The sequence below is a fragment of the Nansenia antarctica genome (genome assembly GCF_963989245.1).
Source record: "Nansenia antarctica genome assembly, chromosome: 16".
NCBI lineage: Eukaryota > Metazoa > Chordata > Actinopteri > Argentiniformes > Microstomatidae > Nansenia > Nansenia antarctica.
Genome location: NC_137686.1, coordinates 3,830,470 through 3,852,949, shown reverse-complemented (window position 1 = coordinate 3,852,949; position 22,480 = coordinate 3,830,470). Strand labels below are relative to the sequence as shown.

Below are 22,480 nucleotides of genomic sequence, written 5' to 3'. Positions count from 1 at the left end.
TCTCCTCCAGTGTCTCTCTCTCTCCTCTCCTCCAGTGTCTCTCTCTCTCCTCCTCTCATCCAGTGTCTCTCTCCTCTCCTCTCATCCAGTGTCTCTCTCTCCTCCTCCTCCTCTCCTCTCCTCCAGTGTCTCTCTCTCTCCTCTCCTCCAGTGTCTCTCTCTCTCCTCTCATCCAGTGTCTCTCTCTCCTCCTCCTCTCCTCTCCTCCAGTGTCTCTCTCTCTCCTCCTCTTATCCAGTGTCTCTCTCTCTCCTCTCATCCAGTGTCTCTCTCTCCTCTCCTCTCCTCCAGTGTCTCTCTCTCCTCCTCCTCTCCTCTCCTCCAGTCTCTCTCTCCTCCTCCTCTCCTCTCATCCAGTGTCTCTCTCTCCTCTCCTCTCCTCCAGTGTCTCTCTCCTCTCCTCTCCTCCAGTGTCTCTCTCTCTCCTCTCCTCCAGTGTCTCTCTCTCCTCTCCTCTCCTCCAGTGTCTCTCTCTCCTCTCCTCTCCTCCAGTGTCTCTCTCTCTCCTCTCCTCTCATCCAGTGTCTCTCCTCTCCTCTCCTCTCACCCAGTGTCTCTCTCTCTCCTCCTCTCATCCAGTGTCTCTCTCTCCTCTCATCCAGTGTCTCTCTCTCCTCCTCCTCCTCTCCTCTCCTCCAGTGTCTCTCTCTCTCCTCTCCTCCAGTGTCTCTCTCTCTCCTCTCATCCAGTGTCTCTCTCTCCTCCTCCTCTCCTCTCCTCCAGTGTCTCTCTCTCTCCTCCTCTTATCCAGTGTCTCTCTCTCTCCTCTCATCCAGTGTCTCTCTCTCCTCTCCTCTCCTCCAGTGTCTCTCTCTCCTCCTCCTCTCCTCTCCTCCAGTCTCTCTCTCCTCCTCCTCTCCTCTCATCCAGTGTCTCTCTCTCCTCTCCTCTCCTCCAGTGTCTCTCTCCTCTCCTCTCCTCCAGTGTCTCTCTCTCTCCTCTCCTCCAGTGTCTCTCTCTCCTCTCCTCTCCTCCAGTGTCTCTCTCTCCTCTCCTCTCATCCAGTGTCTCTCCTCTCCTCTCCTCTCACCCAGTGTCTCTCTCTCTCCTCCTCTCATCCAGTGTCTCTCTCTCCTCTCATCCAGTGTCTCTCTCTCCTCCTCTCATCCAGTGTCTCTCTCTCTCCTCTCACCCAGTGTCTCTCTCTCTCTCCTCTCATCCAGTGTCTCTCTCTCCTCCTCTCCTCCAGTGTCTCTCTCTCTCCTCTCATCCAGTGTCTCTCTCTCCTCCTCCTCTCCTCTCATCCAGTGTCTCTCCTCTCCTCTCCTCTCACCCAGTGTCTCTCTCTCTCCTCCTCTCATCCAGTGTCTCTCTCTCCTCTCCTCTCATCCAGTGTCTCTCTCTCTCCTCCTCTCATCCAGTGTTTCTCTCTCTCCTCTCATCCAGTGTCTCTCTCTCTCTCTCCTCTCACCCAGTGTCTCTCTCTCCTCCTCTCATCCAGTGTCTCTCTCTCCTCTCCTCTCATCCAGTGTCTCTCTCTCTCCTCCTCTCATCCAGTGTCTCTCTCTCTCCTCTCATCCAGTGTCTCTCTCTCTCTCTCCTCTCACCCAGTGTCTCTCTCTCCTCTCCTCTCACCCAGTGTCTCTCTCTCTCCTCCTCTCATCCAGTGTCTCTCTCTCTCCTCTCCTCTCATCCAGTGTCTCTCTCTCTCCTCCTCTCATCCAGTGTCTCTCTCTCTCCTCTCATCCAGTGTCTCTCTCTCTCTCTCTCCTCTCACCCAGTGTCTCTCTCTCCTCTCCTCTCACCCAGTGTCTCTCTCTCTCCTCTCACCCAGTGTCTCTCTCTCCTCTCCTCTCACCCAGTGTCTCTCTCTCTCCTCTCATCCAGTGTCTCTCTCTCCTCTCCTCTCACCCAGTGTCTCTCTCTCCTCTCCCTCAGCTATGGCTGGCCCGAGGCCCGTGGTGCTGAGCGGCCCGTCGGGGGCGGGTAAGAGCACGCTGCTGAAGAAGCTCCTGAAGGAGTACGACGGGGTGTTCGGCTTCAGCGTGTCTCGTAAGTGTCACACACACACACACACACACACTCCTACATATATTAGGTGTCATCCTGTCGTCCCACATTTCGCTCACTCAGCACTTTCCCTCACACACACACACACACACACACACACACACCTACCCTGCTGAGATGTATTGACCATTCGATGCTATATGTGACATTGTTAGCCTCATATTGACTATACGTACCGTGTAATAGGACTCCACTCACAGGACTAGGTTTAATGCTCAGGCTGTAACTAGCTCCATTGTGCATCGTAGCTAGCTACCGTGTGGAGCTGAGCTGATTTCAAGGCGTTATTGAGGATCATTTGAGGTCCTGTTGTGTAGCCGACTCCAGATGATTCTGTACTTGTCTAGCGACTTAAAATGTAATTGCAGTATACAGAGTAGATTGTCCTACAAAGACACTTTTTTAGTATCTTTTTTTGATTTAGTGATCAAAAAATTATAATATGATATGATGTATAGATATGATAGATATGATATGACCACTTTTTTAAAAATGCCGGTCGAGAGAGGATGCTGGCGTTGCTTGTTCGCCGCTTCTCCCCTATACTTTCTTTTATCTATTTGTTTGTTTCTTTTTATTTTACTACTCGATCTTTTTCTAGAAAAGTGCTATATAAGTCTAATGTATTATTATTATTATTAATAATAAAATCATGTTTTTCAGATACGACAAGGAACCCCCGTTCCGGTGAAGAGAATGGAAAAGGTAGGTCGTGTTAAAGTCCATGTGCAATCACTACTTAATTACCTTTAGTGTGTTCAGTAAACCACAAGATAACCACAAGAGATGTTCATAATATATGAACATAATAATAATAATAATAATAATAATAACTTTTATTTGTACAGCGCTTTTCCTGCAAACGTTGCAGCTCAAAGTGCTCCAATCATTATATAATCCTAATTTAATGATTTAGTAATTTAAAGGCAATATTAAAAAGATGGGTTTTTAGTCTTGACGTGAACATACAGTACAGGCTAAAAGTTTGGACACACCTTCTCATTCAATGCGTTTCCTTTATTTTCATGACTATTTGGTACATTGTAGATTCTCACTGAAGGCATCAAAACTAAGAATGAACACACAGGAATTATGTATTTAACAATAAAGTGTGAAATAACTCTAAATATGTCTTATATTTTAGATTCCTCAAAGTAGCCACCCTTTGCTTTTTTGTTGTTAATAACATATATAATAATAATATTTAATATAATATGTGTTAATAATAATATGTTATTATATATATATTTAATATTATTATTATATATTTTATTAACAACAACAACACATTTATTTTATTAACAACAAAAAAGCAAAGGGTGGCTACTTTGAGGAATCTAAAATATAAGACATATTTAGAGTTATTTCACACTTTTTTGTTAAGTACATCATTCCACATGTGTTCATTCATAGTTTTGATGCCTTCAGTGAGAATCTACAATGTAAATAGTCATGAAAATAAAGGAAACACATTGAATGAGAAGGTGTGTCCAAACTTTTGGCCTGTACTGTATTTGCTGAGGTTGCATCTCTAATGTAAACTGGCAGTGCATTCCACAATTTGGGTGCATAAAATGAGAATTCAGCCTCACCAAATCTCTTCTTTTGTACATGTGGTACACAGAGAAAACCAGAGTCAGAAGACCTGAGAGCTCTATTGGGCTGATATGCTAGCAGAAGACCTGAGAGCTCTATTGGGCTGATATGCTAGCAGAAGACCTAAGAGCTCTATTGGGCTGATATGCTAGCAGAAGACCTGAGAGCTCTATTGGGCTGATATGCTAGCAGAAGACCTGAGAGCTCTATTGGGCTGATATGCTAGCAGAAGACCTGAGAGCTCTATTGGGCTGATATGCTAGCAGAAGACCTGAGAGCTCTATTGGGCTGATATGCTAGCAGAAGACCTGAGAGCTATATTGGGCTGATATGCTAGCAGAAGACCTGAGAGCTATATTGGGCTGATATGCTAGCAGAAGACCTGAGAGCTCTATTGGGCTGATATGCTAGCAGAAGGTGACAGCATGGCATAATGACAGCACGTGCTTCTGTTTTTGTTATCTAAAACTGCCATTTCTGAACAAGATAGCTAGATGTCCTTGGGTTCCTTGAAAGGCGCTATATAAATCAAATATATTATTATTATTATTATTATTATTATTATTATTATTATTATTATTATTATTATTGTTATAAATGATGGTTAGGTCTGTCAAATAAAAAAAACAGACATGCTTTTGACCAATGACAGCTCTGTAATGCGTTGCGCGTGCTGTCATTGGTCCAAAGCTGACCAAGGCTTTCTAGTCTTCTCACCTTGTTCAGAAAGTCTGGGGAAATTCAAGGCAGAACTGCTGTAACGACCTATCACTAACGACAGCTGTAACCAGTGTTTCCTCTATATGCATTTATTGGTGGTAAATTTCCTGGAGGAAACACTGGCTGTAACGACCTGTCACATGCTCGCCACACTCCCAAACATCCAATAGGCAGCTCAAGACAGAACAGCCAATCATTCTCACTGATCCCCACGTTGGGAGTGTTCCAAAAATAATTCCAAGAAGAATAAAAGCGCTTTAGCAATGTCCATTTTTTTAAATGTAGCTTGCTAGTAAAGTTACCATTTGACTGGCTAACACAGACTAATTTGCTGTTTTCAAGAGTAACGAAAAAGTCAGATGGGTTGTTGTTCTTGAAAGATCGCTTCCTGTCAAAGCCGATCAAAATGTCACCTCTCACTGCGAGTTCTCGGTTCAAACCAAATCCTCCAATAACAATGTCTTCAGACCTTCAAAAGAGGGGGGAGAACAATGTGGCTTGGAGGTATGGCTGTGCAGGGTTAGTCCAAAGCTGGACATTTGATAGATAGATAGGTAGGTAGGTAGGTAGGTAGGTAGGTAGGTCGGTCGGTCAAATATGAAAGCAATTGTATCCCTTGTTATTCTGCAGAATTTATTACATGTAATAAACTGGAATAAAGCAACTCTCTTAAAGTCATGATTTCTCTTTAAGACTTAAAGCAAGACTTCCCCAGACTTTCTGTTCCAGCTGTTGTTGTAGCTTGTACCATGTTTGGCTGATCTAAAGTAGTCCCGAACCATGTGTCTCATGACTCTCATCCTCCTCCCAACGACCCCCTCATTCTGTCATTGCCTCTTTTCAAAAAATGCCGGTCGAGAGAGGACGCTGTCTTTGCTTGTTCGCCACTTCTCCGCCCGAAATCTAGGTGTAATTGCAGTATACAGAGAAATCAATGTATAATTGCAGTATACAGAGAAATCAATGTATAATTGCAGTATACAGAGAAATCAATATATAATTGCAGTATACAGAGTAGATTGTCCTACAAAGACACTTAGATTTAGATTTAGTAATACAAAAATTAATAAGACCCCTATACTTTCTTTTATTTATTTTGTGTTTCTTTTTATTTTACTACTCGATCTTTTCAGTTTGTAAAGCGTATTTGAGTGTCTAGAAAAGCGCTATATAAGTCTAATGTATTATTATTATTCGTATTATTATTCGTATTATTATTATTATATTGTGTTTCAGATTACCATTATGTCACAAGGGAAACCATGCAGGTGGGAATCGACAACGGGGAGTTTATCGAGAACGCAGTGTTTTCTGGGAACATGTACGGAACCAGCAAGGCCTCCGTCCAGGACGTTCAGGCCAGGAACCTCATCTGCATCCTGGACATCGACATGCAGGGGGTGAAGAACATCAAGAGGACGGACCTCAACCCCATCTACGTCTCCATCCAGCCCCCGTCCATGAACGTCCTGGTGAGAGAACCTCATCCTTCAGCACGTTTACAACCCGCTGATACCCTTCAGCTCTGTAGAACCAGGGTCCAGTTCCCCAGAGGTTTACAACCCGCTGATACCCTTCAGCTCTGTAGAACCAGGGTCCAGTTCCCCAGAGGTTTACAACCCGCTGATACCCTTCAGCTCTGTAGAACCAGGGTCCAGTTCCACAGAGGTTTGTCCTCCCTCTGAACAACCCAGCCGCAAGAAAGTTACACCGGTGAAATGTTGAACCGTCAATACTCCAATAAAACGTGGCATGGGTCTGGGTTTTCAAGAGATATAAAGTACCAGGTTCGGCCTACTAAGCTTTTCCGGGAAACAGGGCCCAGACCTCTAATATCCATTCGTGTGAGGTTTGAGGCAAAGATTATTCAGGCTTTAATGTTCCAACCAAGTCTGTATGGGTTGGGTGACAATACGGCTCTTCCATGATAAAAGACTTAAGACGGGGGATTGAGGGGCTGCAGGGTTCCCGGGTTCGATTCCGGCCGAGGACATATCCCGCATGTCATCCCTTCTCTCTCTAACCCTCTCTCACCCAGCCTTCCTGTCAAATCTCTACTGTCTCTATCACAATAAAAAGTAGGACTGCCCCACTCATACATTTATTTGAAAAAGACAGGGAAAAAGACAGGGAATTGAGTTGTGTGTTTAGGTATAAGCCACTCAAGTGAATCTGTTAATCTACTAATGAACGTAGTCGCCCTCGCTCGTCTGCCGACTAACAGGACAATGGTGGTCTAGTGGATAGTGAGTTGGACTGGAGATCGGAAGGTTGCGAGTTCAAATCCCGCCTGAAACAACAACACCACCACAAGTGTTCCCTTGAGTAAGGCACTTAGACCTCAGTTACTCCAGGGGGACTGTCTCTGTCATTTGTATTTGTAAATAGCTTTGGATTAAAAGCGTCTAGCTAAGTGGAAAATGCTCAATTCTGACCTTCCCTTTCGTTTGGCGCTTTCAGGAGGAACGTTTGCGGGACAGAAAGACGGAGTCTGAAGAGAGCCTCCAGAAGCGTCTAGACGCAGCTCAGGTGGACATGGAGCTGAGTGAGTCTGATTCCGGAAAGATCTGAGTCTTCTGTTGAGTCTGATTCCGGAAAGATTTGAGTCTTCTGTTGATCTATTACAATGTCCAAACGTTGTCTAAAACACTTTTTAAACCCCGCATTTTCTTTATCTTTTAGGCAAGGAGCCCGGCATATTCGATGTCGTGATTGTCAACGATAATCTCGACAACGCCTACGGGATGTTAAAAGAAGTCCTTCTTGAGGTGAGTACCTATGCACCGAACACATCTCTGTGGTTGATTGAAACGCATGCATACAAATGTTATTTTAAAACCAATTAATCGTATCCATCCAAACCACGCATCTGGTAATATTAAGCTCATTATGTGTATTGCTTCATCAGGAATAGATCTTTGTGATTTGAGTTAGAGAGACTTGAGTTAGAGAGACTTCAAAATGACATCCTAAACGTTTTGTTGTTGTTTTGCTTTTTCTTACTTCAGGAAATCACAAATGTCCAGAAAACCAACATGTCTTCTTAGGCACCGTGACGTTTGACATCCCTGAACACTCCTTACAACATGGCAGACCTCCATTCCAATGCTGAACATTCCGTTGGTTTGATACCAGTCTGTGACGTTAAGACAACATCCCTCGCCCCCAAACTAGAAATACTCAATATTGCCTTTGAGTGCCCAGGAAAAATCGAGTTATTTCAAGATTCTAACATACTGTAAATAGAGGTGGATTCTTTTTGCTCTATTTATTCCTTGTGGTTGATGGTAGGTTACAACATGTTTGTTTGCATACTCTTGTTAATGGTTACTCTATGACTGAGATGGTCTGTAAGAACTTTTGCCTGGTTATTTTCATTGCTTACGTAGGAGAGGGATATTGCACACATTTTTCTTTTAAGTAATTCTATCCATCTACCAGCCTGCAATTCATTACAACTGTAATCATTCTGACCCTCTACTATGGAAGGTTATAATAAGACGCATTCCTACTTGGATAAGCCAGTCTGCTCAGCTAGGGCGTTACAGTATACTAGTATGTTTGCAAATGTCACTGTATTCTGCATAGACATGCTCCACCGGTCACCTCACACGCCTGAGACCCAACCTGTTCTGTAGGGAACCATTAGATTGTCTAAAAAGTGTTGAGACAGAGCTGAATTGATATTGGATTCGAACATAACCGAAAAAATGGAAAATAACTGATGGAAAAAAAACTGTTACAAGCCAGAAATGTACAGAGGAGAGAAAACATCAATGGTTCTATTTTTTTATGTTGCCTCTTTTATTGTCTTAAGCTCTATACGCACAGGATTAGTATTATGTGGCGACGTCCATCATTTAGAAATCCCCCCCTGACGTCTCGTTTCGTGTGGCGGGATAAGCGAAGTCTGTGTCTTACTGGAATTCACGGACCTTCCCCCAGATATGATGTCATAATGGCTCTGTGTAACATCCCAGATATGATGTCATAATGGCTCTGTGTAACATCCCAGATATGATGTCATAATGGCTCTGTGTAACATCCGCTTCATGAACAACAAGCACAACAGGTATCGGTTAGTTCTACACAAAATTACATGGCCGGACTTAGCCCCCACATGGCCGGAATTATTACAAATCACGGACGTCACCACATAATACTACTCCCGTGAGAATAGGGCTTTAGAGGAATTCTTGACTCACAAGCAGGCATTTCTGTAGTGTGTGAGCAGGGCAGCTAACAAGCACAATGTCAGGGCTTAGGGCACGACACTCAAGCTACTCTGGACCTACCCTAGTCCCATATCGATGACGCGGGTCTGCTTCCCCATCACAACCTCAGGAACGTTGCTGCTGTTCGCTGCCTCGGGATCCATGCAAGTCACTGTGTTAGTGGAAAAGAGCAATGTCTGAACATCACCTGTAAGATTGTACTCTATACAACAGAGTGCACTGGCACGGTGTTACTGTACTGTTGAAACGATTCACTATTCCAATCTTAATTCACAAACATGACGTGGGAGCCATTTTGGATTTACAATCATATTAAATTGCTGTGAAACAGTTTTACTTTCTGAGATCACATTAACAATAAAGCAGTCTCACCCCTAATAGGTACTTCATGTTGTTGACAGTTATATTGTATATTTGTAAAAGTTTTTTTTTTTTTTTTTTTTTTTACTTTAGTCTCACTGTCGTAGTTAGATAAGATATCCAGTTGATCTTATTTCTTTGGACAGGAAAGGAATTTAAATAACTTGAATAAAAGCAAGAGAACCATATGGAGTTAACGATGGTCAATAGATAATGTATATTTATATACATATATATTATTTAGATAATGTAGATTTCATATGAACATTACAGAATAGGCACACAAGGCATCTCCTTTACTTGAAACCGGCTACATTGAATTACATAAAAGAAGAATCCTTACTAAGTAGTGGCAGCCGCTTAAAGCTTCATACTGTCGAACCTCTGTTCATTGTTACATAAGGGTGGACATGTTTAAAAAGGCATTTGTCATTCAAAGCCTATCGTCTTAACTAAATTCAGTAACATAACTATAACTGATATTCATAACCCTGTGTCCCTAACCCCTTAAACATCCTTTTTCATGTGTTATATGTTTTTTTCAACCTCCTATAATATAATATAGGACCTATATAATCCGTCCTTTGCACGAGTAACTTTTTTGTTCAAGGATATTTCAGATATTGTTAATTTCCCGAGCCTTTATAAACAAGTCCATGTTAAACAACTATGTATGTCTTTGTAACATTGTATGTATGTGTGTTTTTTCCTAATGTAGTAAAGTCAAAATAAGGAAACTGTTGCCTGGACATCATTTTGTAAGCTTAGTGATCCTGATCCTGTTTGATATTTAAAGTCACTGCATACGGAACATTACACTCTGAAGTACAGTAGTGGAGGCTGAATGCTGGGGGGGGGGGGGGGGGGGGTTACCAACCTTTAACTATGTTTACATTAGGCAGCCATTGTTTTTCCCGAACTTGTTGCAGAATAGTTCAAGACCACACACTTGACCTGGGATATGAACACAGGGTGAGCCACCATGTTTACCATTTCGTGACGTTAGAATTATAAGGTTCTATCTCCATTTTTGTCAAAATTTAGTTTTTTACATAATCTGATGCATTAGGTGTTTAATTAATGCCTGTGTAGTGTTATTTTTAAAATGTTGAAATTGTTTAGTTAGTGATTAATAAAATACAAAGGTTCCATCTCACAAAACATAATGGAATGTAAAAACTTTGACGCTCAATATCTCTGAACTACCCTCAACGGAGATAGAACCTTATAATTCTAAGATCACGATTTCTATATGAAAACATATGAATGCAGCTACATACTGATGCTATTTCCATGCAAAATACCTCAGAATACGTTGTGTGGCCTGGGGTGGTCCTGTGGTCTAGAACCGTGGTCTACAGTGCACGTGCTCATGTCGGCATGGGTTCAAATCTAGCATATGCCCGGCTGACATGCCCACTTCTTGTTACGTTCCTGTCTATCTTCACTAAAGCCTGGTACACATATAAGGATTTTCTAAATCTTAACAGATTTTTTTTTTCTGAGAGAGACCCCACACATGAAGATAAAAAATAAAGAATCATGGATTGAACAGTTTTGATCGTATTGTGTGTGGTGTGATATTCCCAATACAGCACACCACATACATAAAGATCTGTCGTTACGACTGTCTAGACCAGGGGTCCCCAAACTTTTTTCTGTGAGGGCCACATCATTTTTCCTTTCTGTGATGGGGGGCCTGGGTTGGTCTCTAACATAAAATAATATGGAACGGAGTGGAATGGAGGCGGTTGCGCAAAGCAATTGTGCGCAGGAGAGCACTGGTGGATGCAAACAAAGTCTAAACAGTTGAATTTGGATGGAATTTATACCTATAGTGATATGTCAATGAAATATAATCAGTTTTACAGTCTGATACTTGAGGGAGGACCCTCATCATACACGGGGGGATCCATGAAGCAGGGCTGTCTGGGGGTCCTTAAACGAGCATCAAACACTTAATTTCTTGCATTCTGGTGAATTTAGAATAGAATAGAATAGAATAGACTTTATTGTCGTTGTACAGTTGCCTATACAATGAAATTGTAGTGGCTCTTCCGAAGGTGCAAAAAAACACAAAACATATTCACATATTCACAAACATATACACATTTAAGATAAACATTTATGAACATGTCTTATGTCTACTGTTCAGTGTTCTGATGGTCCATGGGTAGAAACTGTTGGACAGCCTGTTTGTTCTAGCCTTTATGCTCCTGTACCTCACTCCAGAGCGCATCAGGCTGAACAGGTGGTGACCAGGGTGGAGGTGGTCTTTAAGAATCCTTCCTGCTCTGGAGAGGCACCGAGAGCGTGCCACGTCATCCAGGGAGGGCAGGGGACAGCCGATTATTTTTTCCGCTGACTTCACCACTCTCTGCAGTCTCTTTTTGTCCACTACTTTGCAGCCAGCGTACCATGCTGTGATGGAGAATGTCAGCACACTCTCAATGATGGAGTGGTAGAAGGTTACCAGCAAATTTAGATGCAATTTGTGCCCTTTCTGCATCCATTTATGGTGGAAATTTATTTCCAATTATTTGCGAAACAGCGCCCCCGCCACCACGTCGGTGCAATGCCGCAATTGCAGTTAGAAATTACACGTTGTTCAAAGGGCCGGTCCAAGTGTGGGGGTGGGCCGTGTTCGGCCCGCGGGCCGTAGTTTGGGGACCCCTGGTCTAGACTCTAGAGTCTCGTTCCCCAAGCCCGAAATCTCTTGTGATCAAACGTGATCTAACGTAGTACCCTGACTGACCTGTACGAGGCAGCCATGTGCGACAGGGCAAATAAAGTGCAGAAGAACGAAAAGAAGAAGTCAGCTCGCTTCTTGATTGGCTACATTCCATCCTCGTCACAATCGGACTCGGGAGTAGGGTTGCCAGATGGGATTTACACTTTCCAGCCTAAACACAGTCTAAAACCGCTAATTCCACCAATAAGAACGAGCCCATCTGGCAACCCTGCTCGGGCGTTGTCGGGAGTTGCCCACACACATAAGGATCTTTGGTCGAAAATATTGAACACATTTAATATTTACGATTGTCGGCCAAGACCATTTTCCGAGCAGATTGTTGGGAGAAATGGACTCTTAACACACCTCACACCACAGGATAATCTTTAGAGCCTTCCGATAATCGGGCGTTTGCTGTCCTTGGTCGGAAGGGGGAGATCGGGCCAAAATCAGCCAGATTATCTTTATGTGTGCACATGGCTGCCTCGTACAGGTGTACCGGGCTTTACTCTATCCAATAAAATATGAGTGAGACTGCTCCACTCAGAAAAAAATAACTAAAGCCCGGTACACACATAAAGATAATCTAAAGTAAACCCCCCCTCAACCCCCCACCTGGTACCTTGCCATATCTTGGCTTCTGCTGAAATGACACCACTGGTCTTGTAGCCTATTGGAAATTCATTGCGTGTGCGGTTGTGTGTGTGTGTGAATGACAGAGGGAGAGGGAGTGCTATTGGGACCCTGCATGTATGATGTGGCTCTTTGTGGTACCCCAATAATTTTGGGGGGCTCTTAGTCCCCGACTGGTTGGCCACCCCTGCTCTAGACAGTCGTAGGGTTAGGGTTAGTAATATCGGAGCACACCACACACAATACGATCAAAACTGTTCAATCCATGATTTTTTATCTTCATGTGTGGGGTCTCTCTCAGATAAAAAATCTGTTAAGATTTAGAAAATCCTTATATGTGTACCAGGCTTTAGTGTTGTACCCTTCTAAATGTTACCCATTCAGATTAAGACACTTGCTTTAGCCAGGAGTGAATAAAACAGCGATGTTTATCAGTTGCAAATAATTTATTTTGTTCAGATTCAACATTTGAAGTACCTACACATGTCTTTACATAATGTGCAGGCAGTCAAACATGACATTTGAAACACAACAGAAAAAGAAAAGGATAGCACTAACCTTTGAGAAGCATTAATTAACTTTTGAAAACAAGATACAATCTCATCAAAGTTCATAATATCAGTGTGACAAATTCCTCACGCTTAACTACATAACTGTGCTCTCACCTGAACCGTAACATTACACGAGACAAGAATATTATTGAATAAATCAGATCAGAATCTGGGAGAAAAAAACACTCAAATCAGCTTTCAAAAAGCTGACTCATATCATGCTGTCACTTCTCTAAACATTTTCCACAAATACTCTGCGAATTGTCTGCGGTCATTACACTTTCCATTGCTCTGGATGATCAGACATATCTCAAAAGCAAGGAGTAGGCTTTCTATAAAACACATTTCTCTGCCAGATGAAATATCCAAGCTCTATGTTTTCGGGTGTATATATTCCCTGAAGTAAACACGAGACTTGTGTTACACACCATGCCACACCACAAGTGATATACACAAGTGTGCACATTGCACAACTTGTAGCTGCCCATCTAGATATACTTTGCAAAGGATAACCCAAGCTGTGGTTTAACTCACTGACACATTAGTTTTTTCTTCGATAACTCTTTGACAGGTAATCGATGCTAAGCTTCCATAAATCTTACCAACATTGCTCTGTTTTTATAGCATAGTACCCCCAAAAAATCAACACTCCATATCTGACTCGAACATTCCATATCTGACTTCCCTTACTGTAGAATGTCCTTGTTGTTGCTGAAGTCCTTTGTTTGGCAAAAGTGATGCAAACAGTTTTTCCTTTCACAGGAATAATGTACAAACTGATGCCATTGGATATTCCTTGGTCATACTTCCAGTGTTAGACAACACAAAGAGACGTAGACATAGATGGAGACTGATGTCATACAGAAGTTTAACATCGAGACATTGACGTTCAAAACATCTTGCCTGGTGGTTAAACAAATGGACATTGAACTTTACAATGGTGTCAGTCCGTGATGCAACACAACACAGCATATAACGCTTGAATCGTTTTCTCCTTTACGTTTTCTCCTTTACATATTTTTTGTAATGCAAGAATGCATGTTGACGCTTGCATACGATGGCTTTCGGAAGTCATTTAAAACAACATATTACAACCCCTTTTTGATGTTTTGTCTCGATAAAAATATTTGTCTGACCAGTTTCTAACAGAGAGGAGAGTCTTACAGTATCACTTTTCAGACCAGTTGCTTCTAAATGGAATGACAACTTGAAACTTGAGTAAATGAAAGGTTAGAATATGCTTTGTAACATTTAAGTAGAAATATTCCCATTTAAGACTGAAAAGGGCTAATGTACCAAACATCTTCTGCTCTGTTCTACTCACCTCCACTAACTAGTTACACCATTATTGGTTTTGATATGGGTTCTTCTTGCTAATTTGAAGAGTGACCGGCTTGCCCACCGATGTATAGCCGTAGGTCTGCGCCGAGACCTTGGTCTTGTAGCTCTGTTGCCCGCCTTCAACTCGTTGCACCTCGGAGCAGTATGAGGGCTTGACTTCTAGCTTGGCATGGCTCTGTGAGGAAACGCTAGCGACCCCTGCCGGGTAAACGAATGCCCCTGCCCGGCTCACTTGGATGGGGACCTCCCTCTCCCTCTCCCTCCTGGACTGGGCTCCGTTCGGATGGTAGGGGGCGGCTGTGTGGAAGAGGCTGCTGGAGAGGTGCTCCCGGAAACGGCTAAAGAAGCCGGAGCGCTGCCGGCTCGGCGGCTCCTCCGCCACGGGCCGGCCCACGTTGAGGAGCACCGGCTGACCGACGCTGGAGCCCCCGATCTCCCTCTGGAGCATGGAGATCTCGCAGGGCTTCTCGGCGGCGGGGGGGGAGGGATGCCGGGCGTGGCAGGACGACCCGTACGTCTCCCCTTCCCCTGGGACGTAGTCCTCCAGGTCCTCCAGGGTGACCACGCGCCCTCCTTGGATCAAGATCTTCGGCTCCAGCTTCCGGAGAGGGTCCTCGACAACATCGTCGTCGTCAGGTTCCGTGACGATGCCCACTTGCTCCGGGAGCGAGGTCTCGTCCCCTCCGTCCGAGCGACCGTCAGCTGTCAGGACGGAGGCCACCTCGCGGGCTTCTTCTCCGCCGAATCCGGGGACCTCCACCTCGGACTCGGTCATCACGTTGTCCTCGTCCTCGTCCCAGGACAGAAGCTGTCCTTCCCCCTGCAGCCCCTCGGCCCGGCGGGACTCGGTCTTATCCACCAGCTTGTTGTTGGAGTTGTTGGCGTTGGGGTTCTCCGGGGGGGACCTCCTGGGCCTGGCTGCTGCAAAGGAGGAGGATGAGGGCGTATGCGCTCGATCCGACCCCGCCGGAGAGACGCCCCTCCTCCTGGGCGGCTTGGGGGACTTGTTGACCTTGTACTCGATGATCTCCTCCACCTCCACCCACCTCTGCTTCTGTGCCGCCGCACCGCCCTGGGGATCTGTGACGTAGAGGGTGGGGATGGTGGTCCTCCGGGGCTGGGGCGTCAGCCTCCTCCTCGCGGCGGAGGAGTCTGGGGTGGAGGTCTCCGAGCGGTAGGCCGCCGCGGAGGCCCGGGCCGGGGACATATGACGGTGCTTCATACGGGCGTTCTTGACCACGGTGGTTATGGTCTCCTCTCTGGAAATAGGAGAAGAGCAGAGCCCATGAGTGACATCAGAAGGCAGGTCACACTGCTGGATGACATGCTGTAAACACACCGTCTGGCTGTAAACACACAGTGTTAGTGCGCACGCACACAGCAAAGTGAGTATTGTTTATCATACCGCCATTTCCATGGTTGGTACATGCACTGTGACAATGCGTTCAAATCAAATCAAATCAAGTTTTATTTGTATAGGGCATTTCTCACAAGATTGTGACTCAATGCGCTTTACATGATGACAGAGCCGCAAGCAGGCAAAAGGAAAAAACCTGTACACTGTGTAGCCAAGAAAATTCCCTTGCAGCCCTCTACTCATAGAGCGACTACTACCAGTTTGCCTACCAGCACCCAACGGCGGACCCCAAACCCCTCCCCTCCGCCCAGTGTGCGAATTAAATCACGGTGTGCGGGGGAGCCCAAGGATTAAAGGAAAAATATATATAATCTCCTGACGGAAAAAAAAATTCTGGCCAAATCGGGGCCGGTGGCTTTCCGTGCGCAAAGCGCGCGTGCGATTTTCCGTTCTACGTTCTAATGCTTTGACTTTTCTTTCGAAAAATGTGAATACATTTCCGCGTTGTTGAAAATCAATGACAAATCGCTAGTCAACTAACACGGCTTGTTTTGTGAGCCTGCTAACAATGTAAAGTAGTGTTCTAGTTAACTAGGTAACAATGTAAAGTAGTGTTCTAGTTAACTAGGTAACAATGTAAAGTAGTGTTCTAGTTAACTAGGTAACAATGTAAAGTAGTGTTCTAGTTAACTAGGTAACAATGTAAAGTAGTGTTCTAGTTAACTAGGTAGCAGTCCAATCCATTTCGCTGCAGTATTTTGGCTTGACTAGCGAGTTTGTGTTGTGATTCTCAACAACGTAGTTTCACCCTTTTCCATAGTTTTGAATAATAAATGTGTGGACTGACGATGTATCGCAGCCTAACTTATTCTAATAATTATTTAACATAGTTTTATTCTGATAATGATTCCCCCCTCCTCCCAGACTTACAAGGTCACATTATTATTGGATTGGTTGTTTGCGTGCCGGGTGAAGTTAGCTAAACATTGAACCTGCCAGCTAGCAAGAGAAACATCATGTCACTCTCCAAAGGTCTAAAGAGGAAAGTTGACGGTGAAAACAGGGCATTTAAAGAGGAATGGACAGTGAACTATACGTTCATCCTACCTGGTTTCATCAATGCAAAGCCGTTGTGTGAGACTCGCATTTTCCGTGCTCACAATGAATGTTCCCTTTCTATACATGCGAGTCGTCCTTTCGTCAATGAATGTGATAAAGACGGACTAGAGGAATCGATTGGTGCATAAAAACCTTGAGAACTGCCGGATTAAAGTGACGTCCATAATAATAATAAATAATAATAATACATTAGACTTATAGCGCTTTTCTAGACACTCAAAGACGTCCATATCACCAGATAGCCAACCAATGACCGATGGGAGATGCCAGTTTTCTCATTAAGTGAGATTTAATAGCCTAATATTATTTTTTCTATTTTTAATGAATGGCTCATTGTAATTATTATCCCTAGTAATGTAGCGTGTTTGCTCTGTCATTAAATGTTTTTCAGGAGCATATAGGCTAAGCGGATTCAGCTTTTTTTTTTTTTTGCTCCGATTTAGTTGTCAATGTTTTTCATAAAATTAAACTGCATTTGCTTTGTTACTGTTCACATGTGTGGTGCAGTCACATTCACATAGCCTATAAGTAAACATTAAGTTTGAATTATTTACTGAGCTGGCGTTACTTTTTTCAAACCACACACCGCATGTCGGCTATTTCAGCACCACGCATTGTCCACCTACTTGACTAGATCACTACATCACTATGAGGCGTTCAGCGTCAGTGCACCCCGCTGCAAGTTACTGTCGCATAGTTGTAGCCAATAAAGGCCTATATGTAGGCTATATAGGCTATTATATATCATTTATATACCTAATACCAACATCAAAATAGATTGTATGCCTCTACAAATCATATTACACCAGGTAAAATCCGTCACAACTTGGAATAAATCCATCGCAATTTGGAATATTTTAGAGCTCCCCCAAAATTTCACAAACCATGTTTCCAGGGGAGCTCATGTCACCACTAGGGGAGCTATAGCTCCCCGAGCTCCCCCTTATTTCGCACCCTGCCTCCGCCGCCCCACCACCAGCACACCCAGCCCAGCCAAGCAAGCACAGACCATAAAGGCCCCGCACCAGGCTAGCCAAGCAGGTGCCCCAGCGGTGGAACAGACCAAGCACGTGGGACGACCGGGGGCCCCCGAGGAGAGGCCCGAGGACCACCGGCGCATAGCAAGCAAGCAAGGGCGAAAAACCTGTACACCGTGTATCCAGGAAAAGTTCCCTGCATATTATCAGCGTACACACTGTCCATACATTTTGAGTTATTTCTGCATCATTCTGCATTGTGCGTTGGCTCAAATCAAGGTAAGAAACTGATCCAAGCTACCTTGCACCTTTTTGGTGCATTTTTTGTGCAGCAAAGTATTACTTTAAAAATAGGAATTCAACGGAAAGTATGTCAACAATTTTGGGCATTGGCTTTTTCTCCTTGGGCTTTTTCGACATTCTCTAGTTAACATTGTTTGGTGTTCTCTTTTCATTTGAGCTCCTTGCACTCAGGGTTTAAATACTACATGGCCAGGCTGTGGGGAAATACACACACACACACACACACACACACACACACACGCTTCCTCTAGCCTGAATCATCACCTCACACTTACATGATGATGGTTTTCTTTGGTATCTTAGTCTCTTGCTCAGTGACTACAAGGAAAGCAGTATGTTCAGTTCACGGAGTTAACGATAAATGACTTGCTAAATGCTAAAACAACAAATGATTACGAACAGAATGTAAAAATGTCTTCTTTTTGAATTGTGATTCATAAAATTTAAAAAAGGAAATTCTGGAAATAATGTGTGAATGGTAATATTGCTACTGTACCTTCGATGGTAATGGCCTGCCCTCCTGTTCGAGCCACAGCAGAGGGGAGACACAGGTCCGCTGCACATCTGGCACTGCCCAGCCGGTTGGACAACTGGGAATGGCAGAGAAACAGAGGCGTTGTTAGGATCTTCAAACATCGGGGGCTTAGCCCAGCCCACGTTTTGTCAGCGGAGTTTTTGATTGATGGGATGGTTGCTTGCGCTCAATCGTCGGCGATGCGCTAAATCAATGGCGATGTGGTAGATGGTGATTTTTTTGTTGGGAGTTTTTTTGTTTTTCTAGTTGTCTGTGTACCCTAGTTGTCTGTGTACTCTAGTTGTCTGTGTACTCTAGTTGTCTGTGTACTCTAGTTGTCTGTGTACTCTAGTTGTCTGTGTACTCTAGTTGAGGGACGGTGAATTGTACCTCACACTCGTAGTGTCCCAGGTCTCTCTCCGTAGGGCCTTTGACGACTAGCACCAAGACTCCGCTACGGGCCTCGCTGTATGTCTGGTACTTCTCCTGGTCAGTCAGCAGCCGACCCTCCTTAAACCACCTGACCCAGGACCAGGAAGGAACACAGAGGAAAACAGATGGGAGGACAGTTCTTTTTTTTCTGTTTCTTTTCTTTCTGTTTTGTTTTAACTGTGTTTGACACTTCGTCACCTCCACTGTTTTTTTTTAACCTGACTGTCTTTTGCCCTGTGAGGTGTCCTTCGGTGTTATGAAAGGCACCATACAAATAAAATGTTATTATTATTATTATTATTATTATGATTATTATTATTATTATTATTATTATTATTATTATTATTATTATTATTATTATTATGGCTATTCCTTAACAGTCACTCCTGAAACCTCTCCATCTCCCTGTTCAGTTTCTCTACTGTAGGCCTATATTTATATTTTTTTAAAGAAAGAAATCTTCCCCCTGGCACGAGCCGAGATGACTTTTCTCGCTATGACTGATGGATAGATTCACTTGCTTATTCAAATGTATTTGTTCTAAGTTGCTTTGGATAAAGGCGTCTGCTAAATGCCAAAAAAAGTAAATGGAAATGGAATAGGTGAATCCCTAATCAACTCGTAGCCCCACCCCCTACATACTTGTGGGTATCTGAGAGGACCAACATCGGCATGCATCATGACGATCAGAGGCCAAGGTTTAACATATTGCTGATACCTATCAATTCCTCAATTCTTCATGGTTGAAGATGGTGACTTATATAGCACCTTTATCCAAAGCGCTTTACAACGGCCTCTCATTCACCAATTCACACACACATTCACACACCAATGGCGCCAAGCTACCATGCAAGGCGCCGGCCCGCTCACTGGGAGCAATTTGGGGTTCAGTGTCTTCCCCAAGGACACTTCGACACGTGGCCAGCCGGGGCTCGAACCGCCAATCTGCCAACCTTGCGATCATTAGTCGGCGGCTCTACCTCCTGCGCCAGTGTGAGAGACAGGGCTGCTTGCGTACCTGATCTTGGGGCTCGGGGCACTCTGGATGATGCAGGAGAACTGAGCATCCTCACCAGCCGCCAAGGTAGCGTTCCTTATCTTGTTCACAAAACGAGGAGGCACTGCAGGACACATACGATTACTGGTCAATACAATCTACCTTCCTTTGAAGAATACTTCATCCCTGACAGATTAGTATTCTTCCAAGCCAGTAGTACATTGACTCATACTGTACACTACAGACATGATTCTTATGAGAGGACTGCACAACTTGTGAATAACTCGTGAGCTTAGAATGATAAGGTTCTATCTCTGTTCAGGGTAGTTCAGAGATATTGAGCGTCAAAGTTTTTACATTCCATTATGTTTTGTGAGATGGAACCTTTGTATTTTATGAATTACTAACTCAAAACTGTCAACATTTTAAAAATAACACCACACAGGCATTAATAAACACCTGGTGGATCAATTTTGACAAAAATGGAGATAGAACCTTATAATTCTAACGTCACAAACTACCACCGTGACCCGCCCCCCCCGCCCCATGTGACTGACCTTGAACAGTGACCTTGCCCAGAGTGCTGGCGTTGCCGGCTGTGCTGGTGGCGAAGCACATGTACTGGCCGGAGTCCTCCGCTGACATGTTGTCCAGGATGAGGGTGCAGGAACCGTCAGGGTCCTCGATGATGATGTGATGAGGGTCTGCCTCTACTGGACGCCCGTCTGAGGGTCCAAAAAAACAACCGTATTAACACTAGGACAGCCGTGCCTTTTTTACCTACTATTAGAGCCGCCTCTGGGGTCAAATGACCATAGTCTTTACAATGGAAAGCTGTCATGAGGACTACGGACGCAAATGAGCTCACAGCTAAATCCGACATATTTACTGTCACCATACTCTGTATAAGTGACTGTTCATTAATGTGCACTGTCCTGACTAAATAAAGATCTATCTATCTATCTATATATCTATCTATCTATCTATCTATCTATCTACCTACTTACACACAACGACCACTAGTTGGCCGGCTTGTAAATTAGCCTGCTTCCTACACTTCCTACACAGCAAAATAGCTTTATATTAGCTTATCCTGATGTGATTTTGAAAATGTAAGGATACTGGGTGGTAGAACGCACATATCTAGGAAAAGTTAGGAAATGAGGGTCCTGAAATTTGATCGAGTGCACAACATTGCTTCAGCTGTGATACTTGCCTTTATACCAATTCACAACAGGCTTGGGTACTCCAGTCACCTTGCAGGCCAGTTTGACAGTCTGGCCCAGCTCAGCTATGCAGTCTGCCAGAACCTCTACAAAGTCCGGGGGACCTGGGTAGACAGGAGAATGGGAAGATTCCCGTTTCAGTGTGACATTTGCCTGGGTGGGGAGAATGACTACAACTATTCTATTCCCAGAACTACTGTATCCTCCTCCTCCCATAAACAATCCACCAATAGACAAATCAGATTGTACACAGTTTATAACAACGGATTCTGGAAATATAATTCAGATTAAATCGTGATGTTTGAATGAAGAGTATGCTTTTTCCGATACATAGTATTCCTATATTATCTATGTGTGTGTGTATGTTCTGTGTGTGTGTGTGTGTGGGTGTATCTAACTGTGAGTGTGTTTCTAACTGTGTGTGTGTGTGTCTAACTGTGTGTGTGTGTATGTGTGTGTGTGTGTGTGTGTGTGTATCTAACTGTGTGTGTGTGTGTTAGTGTGTCTAACTGTGTGTGTGTTTCTAACTGTGTGTGTGTGTGTGTCTAACTGTGTGTGTGTGTGTGTGTGTGTGTATGTGTGTGTGTGTATGTGTGCGTGTGCATGTGTGTGTGTCTAACTGTGTGTGTGTGCATGTGTGTGTGTGTGTGTGTCTCTAACAGTGTGTGTGTGTGTGTGTGTGTGTGCGTGTGCGTGTGTACATGTGTGTGGGTGTATGTGTGTGTGTATGTGCGTGCGTGTGCATGTGTGTGTGTGTGTGTGTGTGGGTGTGCGTGTGCACATGTGTGTGTGTGAGTGTTAGCGACACACTCACTCCAGGCAGGCATGATGTAGCGCTGCTGCAGGTCCCTCAGGTCCCTCAGCCAGGAGTTCTTGATGACGATGGTGCGCGCCTGCAGCGTGTACTTCCTCACCGAGTCCTCCCGCTCGTGCCAGATCTCAAAGGCGCGGTCGTCCCCCTCCACCGTCTCGTTCACATCGATGTTGTTCAGCTGGGGAAAGTCAACTCAGTTCACTTGATCTGTCCTTAACACTAGACCAGCCGTGCCTTTTTTACCTACTAGAAGAGCCGCCTCGGGGGCCAAATGACCATAGTCTTTACAATGGTACGCTGCTATTTACACACAACGGCCATTAGTTGGCCGCCTTGTAAATTAGCCTGCCTCCTACACAGAAAAACTGCAAAATAGCTTTATTACCGTATCCTGATGTGATTTTGAAAATGTAAGGATACTGGGTGGTAGAACGTACATATCTAGGAAAAGTCATGAAAGGAGGGTCCTGAAATTTGATAGAGTGCAAAGACATAACATTTCTTTACTCACAAGGTCAAATGACCCCCTCGTGGCTGTTCTAGTGTTAAAAGGCTTAGGATGTT

The 22,480-nt window shown here is 44.1% G+C and overlaps 2 protein-coding genes across 2 annotated transcripts in view; one reads left to right on the top strand and one right to left on the bottom strand.

The window, feature by feature from the left end:
* Window positions 1–1,880: 1,880 nt before the first annotated feature.
* On the top strand, window positions 1,881–8,897 carry guk1a (guanylate kinase 1a; the record flags this gene model as incomplete). The annotated part of the gene is made up of 6 exons (XM_080546266.1): window positions 1,881–1,992; window positions 2,674–2,715; window positions 5,563–5,798; window positions 6,787–6,871; window positions 7,009–7,094; window positions 7,335–8,897. The coding sequence occupies 6 exons, from the start codon at window positions 1,881–1,883 to the stop codon at window positions 7,371–7,373; spliced, it is 600 nt and encodes a 199-aa protein (XP_080402392.1). The 3' UTR covers window positions 7,374–8,897.
* A 5,284-nt stretch (window positions 8,898–14,181) lies between these two features.
* obscnb (obscurin, cytoskeletal calmodulin and titin-interacting RhoGEF b) overlaps window positions 14,182–22,480 on the bottom strand; it is a gene marked incomplete at both ends in the record, with an annotated part of 121,911 nt that continues 113,612 nt past the window's right edge. The window contains 8 exons of the mRNA XM_080546549.1: window positions 14,182–15,436; window positions 18,209–18,251; window positions 18,430–18,523; window positions 18,838–18,967; window positions 19,898–20,000; window positions 20,434–20,601; window positions 21,093–21,206; window positions 21,917–22,094. Of these exons, the coding sequence (XP_080402675.1) occupies window positions 14,182–15,436; window positions 18,209–18,251; window positions 18,430–18,523; window positions 18,838–18,967; window positions 19,898–20,000; window positions 20,434–20,601; window positions 21,093–21,206; window positions 21,917–22,094 (2,085 nt within the window). The remainder of the gene's footprint in view (window positions 15,437–18,208; window positions 18,252–18,429; window positions 18,524–18,837; window positions 18,968–19,897; window positions 20,001–20,433; window positions 20,602–21,092; window positions 21,207–21,916; window positions 22,095–22,480) is intronic.